The sequence below is a fragment of the Zingiber officinale genome, chromosome 7B (assembly GCF_018446385.1).
Source record: "Zingiber officinale cultivar Zhangliang chromosome 7B, Zo_v1.1, whole genome shotgun sequence".
Taxonomy (NCBI): Eukaryota; Viridiplantae; Streptophyta; class Magnoliopsida; order Zingiberales; family Zingiberaceae; genus Zingiber; species Zingiber officinale.
In genome coordinates this window covers 82,879,230-82,893,459 of record NC_055999.1, presented here as the reverse complement: position 1 = coordinate 82,893,459, position 14,230 = coordinate 82,879,230, and the positions used below count along the sequence as shown (strand labels likewise).

At 38.6% G+C, this 14,230-nt stretch overlaps 1 protein-coding gene across 4 annotated transcripts; it reads left to right on the top strand.

Annotated features, from left to right (window-relative positions):
* The first annotated feature begins 6,828 nt into the window (after positions 1-6,828).
* Positions 6,829-10,503, top strand: LOC122006152. Of its 4 annotated transcripts, none has more exons than XR_006118640.1 (5): positions 6,829-7,972; positions 8,061-8,453; positions 9,285-9,583; positions 9,728-9,983; positions 10,109-10,503. XR_006118640.1 is itself a non-coding variant. In XM_042561530.1 (5 exons), coding segments are annotated over exons 3-5 (540 nt in total). In that variant the 5' UTR covers positions 6,832-7,972; positions 8,061-8,453; positions 9,319-9,632; the 3' UTR covers positions 10,391-10,503. The 4 variants fall into 4 exon arrangements, 3 of the variants coding, with proteins under 3 accessions (XP_042417464.1, XP_042417463.1, XP_042417465.1); XM_042561530.1 differs by having other exon boundaries at positions 6,832-7,972; positions 9,319-9,634; XM_042561529.1 differs by having other exon boundaries at positions 6,832-7,972; positions 9,285-9,634.
* The last annotated feature ends 3,727 nt before the right edge of the window (positions 10,504-14,230 follow it).

Sequence of the window (14,230 nt, the reverse complement as noted above, 5' to 3'; positions counted from 1 at the left end):
GATCGGTCTGCAGACCGATCCAGACACACCTGGATCGGTCTGCCGACCGATCCAGCAGGGTACAGAATCGCGACAAGTTTGATCGATCCGTGGATCGATCAGCAGCTAGCTGGGAAGTTAGTTCTGAGTTCCTAGCTCAGATGGGAGGTCAAGTATCCTCCTTAGCACATGTACACCAACCGGAATGGGGCTTGAATCCTTCCTTATAACAGCATGGGTGTATCAGTTGTCAGATTAACTGAGTCAGTTAGTGAAATTTTATTTTACCCAGTTTTCCGCACAGTAGCTTCAGTAGTTAATGTAGCGATCCGGCTCACAGATTAGTACCCAGGAATTGGGTCGTTACAACGTTTACACCCCCACATTGTCTTTAATCCAGTGTTTGCTATTAAAAATTTTATGACCAACATGAAAACTAAATTCTTTCATTCCTGCTTGTCCAAAATTTGTTGGCCTTCGATACATTAAACTCTCGGCGTATCGCATCACAAAAATTGCACAATCTAACTTGAAAGATAGACTTGATTTCACACTTTTAATATTATAATTGCTAGCGGAAATATGGATACGTATAAAATTATAAATAAACATATGTACTTACGATTTTACTTGTGTTGGATCCAGGATCGTAGATACCTCAAAGTCTCTTGACATTAAGGAATGTAGCCTTGGATACCACATTTCATAGTAAGATGGGTCCATATTTTTTAAAAAAATCCACCTGCACGAGTTTGAAGTTTGTAACTAATACACACATACATCCAATACATTATGATTTACTCAACATGGCAGTTACTTACAAAATTTTGAAACTTAGATGTGTATAGTTCTGAGGCTCTAAGGGAGTTATAATGAATATAGTGACCTTCTTGGAGGTCTATTATAAGTAGGTGCCAGTGATCATCTGCATTATTTAATGGACAGAATATATACTTGAGTAGCTTCACACTATATATATTTGCACAATATTTGCAAAAAGGGTAATTGGTAAGAAAAAGTTATTTGGACCGTTAGCTGTTATAACGTGTAGCAGCTTTAACGTGCTGCATTTGTTTCTACAACGAAATGTAAGAAACCTCATTTACTTGAACTAGATAAAAAACTGCGATTGCTATGATCAATTATTGGTTGAGAATGCAGAGTCACATCTTGGTGGAGCGTCAACGAAGAAAGATCTGTTACGTCGTTGTAACATATATCCTCCCGAGTTAGCTGCCGCAAGATTTAGTTGCTACAAGGTGTAGCAATTATTAGTCGAAGTAGCTACTTCAAGGGGTAGTAGCATAGCAAAGGCACTACAACAGCGAAGATAATTTTAAATAATTTTTTTAGAAAGTTGATAAACAACATATCAAATTATGTCTACTAAAAAAAAGACTGAATGAGTTAACTGCCCCAAATTGTGGTAGCTACATGGGGAATTAGCTACTACAAGGTGTAGCAGTTATGAGTCGAAGTAACTGCTACAAGGTGTAACAGTTATTAGTCGAAGTAGCTACTTCAACGTGTAGCAGCAAAGAAAAGCGAAGGCGTTGCAGTAGTAGAAATAATTTTAAATCATTTTTTTAGCAAGTTGATATACAACTACAAAAATATGGCTACTAAAAAAACAACTTACCGAGTTAGCTACCACAAGTTATGGCAACTACTTGGAGAGTTAGCTGCTACAAGGTGTAGTAGTAATTAGTCGAAGTAGCTGCTTTAACGTGTAGCAGCAAAGCAAAGCGAAGGCGCTGCAGCAGCAGAAGTAATTTTAAATTATTTTTTTTAGCAAGTTGATATACAACTACAAAAATATGGTTACTAAAAAAATGACTCACCGAGTTAGTTGCCACAAGTTATGGCAGCTACCTGGAGAGTTAGCTGTTGCAAGGTGTAGCAGTTATTAGTCGAAGTAGCTGCTTCAACGTGTAGCAGCAAAGCAAAGCGAAGGCGCTGCAGCAGCGGAAATAATTTTAAATCATTTTTTTAGCAAGTTGATATACAATTACAAAAATATGGCTATTAAAAAAGGACTTACCGAGTTAGCTGCCTCAAGTTGTGGCAGCTACCTGGAAAGTTAGCTGCTACAAAGTGTAGTAGTTATTAGTCGAAGTAGTTGCTTCAACGTGTAGCAGCAAACAAAGCAAAGGCGCTGTAGCAGTGAAAATAATTTTAAATCATTTTTTAAAACAAGCTGATGTACAGCTACAAAAATATTTTTTTGGTTAATCTCTGCTAGAAAATATGACTACTAAAAAAAATGACTTACCAAGTTAGCTGCTATAAGTTGTAGCAGCTCCATGGAGAGTTAGCTACTACAAGGTGTAGCAGTTAACAGTCGACAGGTAGCTGCTACACGTTGTAGTAGCTAACTCTCCATGTAGCTGCTACAACTTGTAGCAGTAAAGGAATGCCCAAGTGGCTGCAGCGGTTGTAGCAGGCGTTAGCCTTGCACGTCGTAGCATAAATCCTTCCTACCTGTTGGAGTGTATACTGAGAGCCTAAGCTTTGTAAACATTCATTATGAATAAAGAATCACATTTGGTCTAATTATCTACATTTGTTTGTAGTTGTTCATTTAATTTATATTGTAGATAACATAGTATGTGGTGTCACATACAGAAGATGATGTTATCAGTACCTTATAAATTATAAACAGTAGCTCACGACCAGAATGGAAAGGAACAAACCATTAGAAGGTCGTAGTGTAATTAGGTATTAGTTTATCTTGACTATATAATTACACTAGTACACTCAGAGTGTATTGAGTAGGACCATTTGAGGTCGTTTCTTTTATACTGACTTTATAAAGGAACAAAGACCTCAGTTATTATGGAAGTGTGTGCTCTTAATCCTAATATAATAACAAGCACATATGTTTGATATTTATTTCTTTAATTTATCAATGGGTGAGATTTAGTTCGATGAATCAATAAACCCGATAAGTTGGGAAATGATATCACTCATAGTGTGTGTTGTTGATTATAGAAGGAAACTGTGTCCTAGTGATGCTAGGTTGATAATGTCCTCAAGAGGAGCTCATAAAGATTGTCATGTTAAACCCTGCAGGTGGACTTAGTCCGACATGATAATAAGGTTGAGTGGTACTACTCTTGGACTTAGATATTAATTAAATGAGTTGTCGAACTCACTTAATTAGTGGACATTCGATATCTTAAACACGGAGACTAACACACTCATAATAAGAAGGAGCCCAAAATGTAATTTGGGATTGGTGCGGTAGTTCAATGATAGTTCTCTAGTGGAATGAATTATCATTGATAAAATTAAGTTGTGTGTTCAGGCGAGCATGGGATGCTTAATTTTATCGGAGACCAAACCAATTCCTCCTCTCGGTCCCTATCGTAGCCTCTTATTTATAGAGTACTATACCCACATATACCCACCTTCTATACCCACCTAAAGGGGCCGGCCAAGCTAGCTTGGGAACCAAGCTAGGGTTTAAGGTGGCGGCCCTAGCTGAACCCAAGCTAGTAGGGCCGGCCATAATTAAATAAAAAGAAATTTAATTTTAGATTATATTATTATGTGGAAGATATATTTTAAAGAGAATTAAAATTAAAATATCTCTCTTGTAAAAGTTTTACAAAGATTAAAGAAAGAGATTAGATCTCTTTCCTTATTTGTAGATTGGAGAGTTTTTATTTTCTCTTTAAAATTATTCACATGTTAATAAAATTAAAATTATAGATATTTCCTTTTATTAACCATGAAGAGATTTTTAAAGAGAAATTTTATTTTTAAAATTTACGGAAACAAATAAGGAAAGTTTTAATTGTTGATTAAAACTTGTCCAATTTGTTTCCTCTTGATGTGGCCGACCATCATTGTTTAATTGGGAAATATTATTTTATTTTCTCAATTAAATCATGTCAAGGAAATTAAGGAAAATTTGTTGTAATTAAATTTCCTAATTTACCTAGGCCAAGGAATATAAAAGAAGGGGTGAGGTGCCTTCACAAGACACAACATCTATTATTTCCTCTCCTCTTTTGCTCCTTGGTGTGGAGCCATCATCTCCTTCTCTTCCTCTTGTGGTGGCCGAACCTCCCTCTCCTTGGAGTTCTTGTGGTGGCCGGATACTACTCGGAGAAGAAGAAGAAGAAGAGAGAAAGCTAGCATCTCTTGGAGCTTGGTTAGTATTTTGTTTTTCCTCCTTGGTGAAGTTTCCCTTTGTGGCCGAATCTTGCTTGGAGGAGAAGAAGGTGGTTGGTGGTTTCTCATCTTGGAAGATCGTTGCCCACACAACGTCCGAGGTTAGAAGAGGAATACGGTAGAAGATCAAGAGGTTTTTCTACAAGGTATAACTAGTAATTTCTATTTCCGCATCATGCTAGTTATTTATGGAAATAATACCAAATACAAGAGGCTTACGTTCTAGTATTTCGAATATGGTTTTTCGAAGTTGTGTTCTTTTGTTTCTTTCTTTTCCTTGTGATTTGATTGTTCTCTTTGGTTAACCTAAAGTTATTTTAGGAAATTAAATATTAGCTTTCTATTAAAGGTTTTGTCTAGTCGGTGGTGGTTGCTCCCATATCCAAGAAGGCCATGTGCCTCGCCACGTCAGTACTGGGAACCTTTTATGGAAATTGATATTTAATGGAATTAATAACTTAAGGAGACTTGGGTCGAACGTGTTAAGTTCCGCAGGAGATCCAAGTCAAAACCTAAAAGAACAAATAGATTAAGTTTTGGATCAAACGTGTTAAGTTCCGCAGGAGATCCAAAATTTAATTTAAAAGAACACATGGTAGCTAGGAAAAGGTTCAGACCTTTGTACAAAATTTTTGTACAGTGGAACCTATAGGCTTTCCGAGTAGCAACCAACACTACCTTCTACGACCATCATTCCAAGTTAGCTGCTACAAGTTGTAGCAGCTACAAGGATGATTTGCTGCAAAGTAGTTGCTGCAACATTTAGAAGCGAAGCAAAGGCGATGCATCTTTACAAAATAATTTCAAATAATTTTTTACGAAATTGATATACATAAAATTAACTATTTGTAGTGGTAATATCTGCTAGAAAATGTAGCTACAAAATAAATGACTTACCAAGTGGCTACTTCAACATGTAGCAGCTAACCTGCAGCCCACTTGGCTGTAGCCTGTAGGCGTTTATAGTCGACGTCATCCCTGCATGTTATAACATTAATCCTTCTAATATATGTAGGCTATAATGGTGTGAATAATAAATTAAAATGAAAAGAATTATCATTGGGAATGGAGAGAGGTGGACTAGCTCTCACAGCAGCTGTGAGGTTGAAGACGTCGATGAAACTTTCCTGGCGGGAGTGCGAGATCCGATAGACGACGGACGACGAAGACAGAGGGAGCGACAGAGAGAGAGAGAGAGAGAGAGAGAGAGCAAGCGAGGGAGAGAGAGAGCGGCGAGGGAGAGATTTTAATATTAAACTTTCCCGGTGGCTTGTGAGGTCGGTCGGACGACAGACAACGAAGACAGAGGGAGCGAGAGTGGGAGAGCGGCGAGGGAGATTTCAATTTTAATTTTGATAATTTCCCACGACGTGATTTTGGACTGCATGAGGGAGGGGTCAGAGAATAAATGGTATATTTTATTTGTAGGGAAATCGAGTTGACAACGCCATATCTACGCGTCGCTCACGGTCACACACAAAGCGTCGTCCAACATATCAAATCTATATATATATATATATATCGTACCCTTACCTTGGACATAGTCGACTGAGTATAAGTTTGGGCGCTCAAAAGTCCGTTGAAATGTTCTGATCGGTAAAAGTAAATTGAGGCCCTTAGATGGATTTGAATAAGGATGTGCAAGATAAAATTTTAAAGAAAGTGAAAATTAAAAAAAAATAACACAAGGTGGTGCTCATTGACGTATGTATAACATTTCGCTCGTCATATAGGGAAATATTTTGTTGTGCACATATTCCTGAGCACCTATTATTAATAAATTTTGTTTAGAGTTTAGGGTATAATATTTAGGTTAAAGCAAATGAACATTTTTTTAAAAAAAATAATACCAGGTGCTTAGAGTTTAGGATATAATATTTATGTTAAAGAATTTTTTTTTTTTTTAAAATACTAGATACACACGTATGGGTGTGCAACATTTCACATATATATATACACACAATGTGGGCGAACACTCCGTGACTATGCATTTTAGTTTTTTTAGCTTGCAGGTATGCCATTTAAGATTTTATTTTTAGAATTTAGGGGTTGGATTATAGTATTATACTTTAAAAAAATCAAATCAAAAAAAAATTAGGTGTGCACAGAGTGTGCAGCATAAGATCCAGGACATATCCAACCCCCTATAGAGAGAGAGAGAAAAATATATACCATACACATCCTTAGACCGGTGACCATGGGTGATAGCCTATGTGGCCACCTGACGTGAATTTAATCCAAAATTTTTAATCTCTCTCATCTAGATGTAATAATTATCTTCTCTATCCTGCATGTAAAGTAGTCTGGTTTCTACAAACCAGCACTAATGTTGGAGTTAATTTTTAAAGACCAGCTCCAACGTGCTAATCTTAGCACCAGTATGTTGGTGCTGGTCTGTACAAACCGCACTACAAGAAAAATCTTCATAGACATCGGTGGAACAACAACGATTTTAAGCAAAAACTAATGTCTTTAAGTATTTTACACCGGTTTTTCCAAAAACCGATGTCTATGAGCGCAAATTTTCGCTCATAGACATCGGTTTTTTAGGCGATGTCTATGAGCGTCTTTTTTTCATTAATAGACACCGATTTTAACAGCGGTTTTTAAAATCCGGTGTCTATAAATCAAAATTCTGGCCGACTTTCTTAGTGCGCTTTCTTTTGGCCTTCTCATGAAACCCTAATCCTCCGCATCCTCCTTTGGAGTTACCATTTGAAAGACGAGCAATGGATCTCTCGACGGTGACGTGGGGGTGGTGGGCGGAGAGTGACCCTAGCGGTCGATCCCTCTAAAGAGGAGGAGGGGGCCGTCGTGGAGAAGGTGCTTCCCAACGGGGACTTGTATACCGGTGGGTTCGCCTGCAGCGTGCCTCACGGGCGTGGGAAGTACCTATGGGCAGACGGATGTATGTACGAGGGGGACTGGTTGAGGGGGAAGCCCTCCGGGAAGGGGAAGTTCTCCTGGCCGTCGGGTGCCACCTACGAGGGCGAGTTCCGATCGGGCCGGATGGATGGCGTTGGTACCTTCACCGGCGCCGATGGCGACACCTACCACAGCCAGTGGGCGACCGACCGCAAGCAGGGTTTCAGCAGTAAGTCCTATGCCAACGGCGACTACTACGAGGGTACGTGGCGCTGCAACCTCCAAGGGGCCATGGGCGTTGCCTGTGGCGAAACGGCAACCAGTACGTGGGCGAGTGGCGCGTCGACGTCATCCATGGCCATGGCACCCTCATCTGGCCCAATGGCAACAGCTGCGTCGATCAGTGGAAGAATGGCGCCGCCCTAAAGGGCAACGGTGCTTTTACCTGTCCCGACGGTAGTTGTTACATCGACAGCTGGAGTGGCGGCGACCCCAATGCCCTAGAAGGAGGCTATTACCGTACCGGAGTGGCATCGCGGAAAGAGACCCTTGCTGGGAGGAGAAGTTTCTCTCCCTTCTTTCATCTGGATAATAGATCGGCTCCGACAACACCGATGTCCCATTTGTCCACCAATGGGTGGTCGATCGATGGATCCTAGCGATCACCACAACAGCTCGGCTTGGCAACGGAAAAGAACTACCCCAGAATCTACATCTGGGATTCTAATTCCGAGGCCGGGGATGCCACTTGCGATGTCGTCGACAGCCTCGAGTCGTCTTTGTTATGCAGGGATGAATCATCTAATGCTAGCGGAAGTCTCATTGGAACCGTGAAACGGCTACAGAGTTCCAGCGCGTGGTCAACGACGGAGGCAAAAAAGCCAGGGCAGACGATATTGAAAGGGCACAAGAACTACGACCTGATGTTGAACCTCCAATTAGGCATTAGGTAAATGGTTAAAGAGCTGAATAATTGGCATTTACTTGAAAATCCAAGTGATTTATTGTTTGGTAAAAATTTTATGTTTTTTGTTCAGCTACACAATCAGGAAGCCTAGTTCGGCACAGTTGAGGGAGCTGAAGCAGACATATTTTGATCCAAGGAAGAAGTCCTGGACGAGGTTTCCTCCTGAAGGAACGAAGATAACTCCTCCTCACCAGTCACCGGAGTTCCATTGGAATGACTATTGCTCTGTAAACATATCCTTTTTATTGTCTCTAGCTAGTTCACATTTGTTTTTTCCAAGAGCCAAGGGAAGGAGCAGGAGAAGCAAGTGTTTTGGGCCCTGGCGCCTTTGACGTCCATGTCCTGGGCTAATGTTGGAGACGACGACGATGACGATTACTATGCTACCACGGCGCCGCCCCAGGCTGTTTGGGGAGTATCGGAGTAGCACCACAATAAGAAGGTTGAGGAGACCATAGAGGAGGTATGTGAACACATTGCACTCAGATGTGTTGGCTAGCTGTTGACAATGAAATCTAAGCTATTTAAATATATGTTTTAGATTGTTTTTCATACAAGGTAATATTTCATCTCTAGCTCTTAAAAACCTGTGCAAAAATGGAGTTTCACTAAAAGGCTACTCACAACACTTCACTACCATAAGCTTGCTCATTTTCTCTTATCTACCATTGTAAATGCATAGCATGCATGAATCAAAAGGATTTATTAAGAATTGAAATGGAGTAACAAAGAACTAAGTGAAGCAAGCAAAAAGGAGAAGAATTAATGAATAAATGAGAGTAGTAGAAGAATAAACCAGATGAGTTACCAAATTTGAGATGTATGAAAGAATTTATCAAGGGAAATGAAGAACACCATTTGTTGATGCCAAAACAAGAGATTAAGCCAAACTCTTCTTCAATTGGATAACCTCCCAAGAATCTTGGCACGTTATCCTCTCTACTTGATACTCTTCATTGTGCCACTGTTTTAACCACAACTTGCAAAAGGGTTGTTGTGTTGTCCAGGTTCTGAATTTTTAGGAGATCTTCAAGCTGGGATTAATCTTTGTCGTTAGGCAATAATGCCAAAAAGAATTCAGAAATTTAGCTGATTTCTGATTCTATTTTTTTTCCCTTTCTTTCATCAATTTCAGAATTCATGTGCAGCTAATGTTTTTCTGATTTGCAATACAGCCCAAAACCTCACTGCTATACTTCCATTTCAATGTCATTCTGCTGATTATATTCTCTAAGAACAAGCATTGCATTAACCATGAACTTAGTTTCACGGATTTCTATTGAAACATTGAAAGGTGCAACAATGATTTCTGCATTTCAACAATTCAGAATCAATTCAGCAAGGATTCCATGGATTGCAGTTGCCAAAAGTTTCATAGTTTCAGACTTCAGATTCATTTCAGAGAATTCCTGTACTTCAGATTTCAGGAAATCAGATTCTGCTTCACTGGTTTCTTTTACTAATGACCACAAAATCCAGTAATCTAGCAGCTTATTCTAATTCAGCAATTCCACCAATAGCAGCTGCGAAGATTCCAAGATGACATCAAGCCCTGCACTTTGTAAATTCAAAATCAGCTTAAAAAATTCTAGAGTTCAGTTTCAAACTCCATTTGCTTATCTACTATTTGCTTTACTCTCACATGTGAGAGTCAGTTCTTTTCTTACATGTTTGTTTATATCAGATATTTAAGTTTATTTTATTTATAACAAGTACTCTCTTTTTTCCTGTGTTTAGGAAAGTGAAAGTGAGGATGATGGTCTTGACATGGGTGATGATGATGATGTTGAGGAACCTGAAAATGAACCAAAGGCTATTAGGAAAGAACCAACCATTGAGAAACCTGCTCCTATTTCAGCACCACCCAAAGATGCTGAAAGGCAACTGTCAAAGAAGTAGCTTAAGAAAAAGGAAATGGCAGAGCTGGATGCACTTCTACATGAAATGGGCATTGCAAATAAAGATAGTAATACTGCTTAAAATGAGACAGCTGGTAATGTCTTCTTTCACATAATTAGTTTATTTTTGATAGATAGTAAATTTTAATTCACTTGAGTTGCTTCATACATATGAAGCGACTGTTTAATGTGTGTTGAATTTGTTTATCCTTGTTATAAGCAACTGGAGCAAAGTAGTGAAGGGGAGAAGAAAGAAAGTGTTGGTGCTCCTTCAGGGAACAGAATCTTAAAGAAGAAGAAATCCAAGAAAGAAAAATCATCAAAGGAACAGGAGGAGCATGATCAAAATCAGGAGAAAGGAGACATTGAAGCTGAAGTGGCAGATGCAACTGCAGTTGACGTAAAGGAAAGGATAAAGAAGGTGGCCTCCATGAGGAAGAAGAAATCAAGCAAAGAGATGGATGTCGAACAATTGAATAAAAGAGCTTCTTACTTGATGTAAGAAGAATATTTGTGTAATTTATGGATACGGACTTGATGTGTACAATATCTATTATCTTTTTATGTTGTAAAAATAATATTTATGTGTTGGTTACATGGATATTGATTTGTTTGTATATTATCGATTTTTCACTATTTTAGAAATCGAATTTGTGTCATTAAACAATACTGATATTACATCGGTTTTCCACCGCTGCAAAACCGGTGTCATTAACTAATATTACATCGGTCGGTTACCGCTGCCAAAACTGGTGTTATTAACATATAATATTACATCGGTTTTACACCGTTGATGAAACGGTGTTGTTAAGTGATACTACACCGGTTAATAACCGATTCGAACACCGGTGTCGTTAAGTGATACTACACCGGTTTTAAACCGATGTCTAAAATAGCAGACCTTTTACATCGCCTTCATAGACATCGGTCGAAAATGTAATAGACACCGGTGGAAAACCGATGTCTATGAGGGTTTTTGTTGTAGTGTCGGTACCAAAGCAGCATTAGCATTGCTATTGGTTTGTGCAAATTAGCACCAATGTGCATAAATTAACACCATGCTAGTGCTGCTTTGCACAAATCAACACCGACTAGTAAGAAAACCAGCACCAACGTTGGTACTCGTTTGAGTAATGATTTGCGCAAACCACCACCAACATGGTGTTGATTTACGTAAACCACCACTAACGTATGCAAATCAACACCACATTAGTGCTAGTTTACACAAACCAACACCAACATATACAAATCAACACCACGTTGGTGCTGGTTTAGGTAAACCAGCACCAACGTGCGCAAATGTTGGTGATGGTTTGCGCAAACCAGCACCAACATGGTGTTGATTTATGGTGTTGATCTGCGTAAACCAGCACCAACGTGGTGTTGACTTATGCAAAGCAGCACCAATATGGTGCTAATTTAAGCATGTTGGTATTGGTTTGCGCAAATCAACATCATGTTTGTATTGATTTATGCAAACCAGTACTAACGTGGTGTTGATTTGCACATGTTAGAGCTGATTTTCACACATTGGTGCTAATTTTACACATGTTGGTGCTGATTAGCACCACCAACATTGATGCTGGTATTTAAATATCAACACCAGTGTTGGTGTTGGCTGGTGCTTGTTTAAAACCAACACCAACTAGTGCTGGTCTTTGTTTGAAACGAGCATCAGTTGTTGATGGTCTTTAATGACCAACACTAACATGGTGCTGGTTTTTAAGACTAGCATCAATGTGATGTTGGCTGGTGCTGGTTTTAAATCAACGTCGGTGTTGGTCTTCCAACAACAACGGTGGTGCTAGCTTGTAGAAACCAGCACCACCTCAGTACTGGTTTGTACAAACTAATATCACCTTGCATGCAAGAAAGAGAGAAGAGTTGCATACAGGAGAGAGAAGAAAATTACATGCGATAAGAGAAGAAAAAAAAATCAATTTTGGCAGTATAAGAGCATTCACGTTGGATGTCACCCACCATTGTGCAGTAAAATATCATTCTTTTGTATATATTTGTCATCGAATTCATTGTTTTGTATGAATTTTGAAGTGAGTTGGTTGCCGAATTAGGCATACAAACAATCTCAAGAACAAGGGAAAAATGGTTCAATTACCGTAGAGAAGCAACGCTAAAGGGGCACGTTATCAGACTACAATGGAAACGATGCGTAATTGAACAATAAATATCATTATAAAAAAATGATTATCAAATCAGGTAATGTCAAACTTAGCCAATCTAGTCCCAAATTTCATTAGACAATGATAATAAAAAATAGAATTTGTCATCCAACAACTCAACACTTCGCAGTCATACGTGAGGAGGTCAAGTATCATTATACAAGAAATACTCATCGTGGAGGTAATTAGAAAACAGATTGTATTTCTCGTAAAACCTCTATTTTTTTTAATTAGTTCACTTTGAGCGTTTCTATTTTTGTTGCAAACGCTAGGAGTTGTATTAAATTGAATGGAAAAAACATAATAGTTTTAGTAACGATAAATGAAATTAAGGTCCATTTGTTTTATGGAAATGACATATGAGTAAAATATTTTTTTTAAAAAATGTTTACAAAAAAATTTATTATATAGAAGATGCTGTAAGACAAAATCATGTTACATGATAGTAAAGGTGCGTGGCAATGGCAAGGGAGCCAAAATAGGAAGGTTCACATGGGCGACAAATGAGGACTTCAAAGGGGTAACATGCTGAATCTTAAAGATGCATATGTTAGGATATATAGAGAGTTAAAGATGAGTGAATAACTTTGTTTACTTTTTTTAAAGATGATTTATAATGAAAAATTTAAAGTAATACTAATATCTTGATTTTACTTGGTATCTACCTTCTTAAGATGATTAATCTAAGGGTCCCTTTTCACTCTCACAGATGCACTATGTAAAATTTTTTCTCAGAGATAGAAAAATCTCATACAAACTCAAATATGAGAATACAACAAGAAGACAAAAACATAAATACAAAATACAATTAAGAATCACTTTTAGGGTTTATAATAAAGAACCTTGCATTACTTGTTCTTTTCTTACTTTGGATTGCCTCTTAGTGGATGGAAATGCAACAACATTTTCTTCTCCAAACACCAAAGAATCGGTAGAAACAAGTGTTCTTCAAATTTGTGTGAAAACTCCTTTTCTGAGGTTACTTCGGCGCCTCCTAATCGATTAGCTTACCCCCAATCAATTTCATGTCAGTTTAACCGTTCAAAACCTACAGAACAACTCTTTTCGCCCATTTAATTGATTGGTAAGTCATACCAATCGATTTGGCAACTTCTAATTGATTACACTAATTGATTCAGAAGTTTTCTGTTCTCACGAAAACACTACCTAATCGATTGCCCTAATCGATTAGCATTTGCCTTAATCGATTAGCATTTGCCTTAATCGATTGGCCCAATCAATTCAAGGCTTTCTATTCACAAGAGAAACACAACATAATTGATTTCCCTAATCGATTGACATTTTCCTTGATCGATTACCCCAATCAATTCAAGGCTTTCTATTCACAAGAGAAACACAACATAATTGATTTCCCTAATTGATTGGCATTGCCGGAATCGATTGCCTAATCAATTTCGACATCTTTTGTGCTCTGGCAATGACACCTCTAATCGATTACCCTAATCGATTATCATAAGTCAATCGATTACTCCCCTTATATGCTCTCATGAACTCTTAATCGATTACTCTAATTGATTATCCTAATCGATTGCCCAACCCATAACCCAACCCGAGTTTAGGGTTCCTTTGCCCAATCCTAAAGTCATCCATGATTCGTTGGAACTTCTCGTTAGCTAACATCTAATCAACCTTAACTTACTAGGACTTGTTCACCAAGTGTTCGGCCAACCTACTTGGACTTTCCTTCTTGTGCCAACTTTTCGTTGAACTTTTGATCACCAAGTGTCTAATCAACCTTTGACCTAGTTGGACTTTTACTTTACCTAACCCTATTAGGACTTCCAACTGCCTAGTTCTCAATTAGGTCTTCACTGCCTAGTTCCAGTAGGACTTCGTCTACCTAATTCCCAACTAGGCTTCACTGCCTAGCTTCGCTAAGACTTCCATTGCCTACTTCCTAACTAGGTATTCACTGCCTAGTTCCCAACTAGGTCTTCATTGCTTAGTTCCAAACTAAGTCTTCATTGCTTAGGCCCGTTAGGACTTCCCATTGCCTAACATCTAGTTAGGACTTTCCCAGACAAGTATCTGGTCCGCCCTTGACCTACTTGACTTTTCTCTCACATATTGTCAATCATCGAAACTCAAGCTTGAGCCAACTCAAACTTAGTCAAACCGGTTAACTTTGACTCAAGGATGAT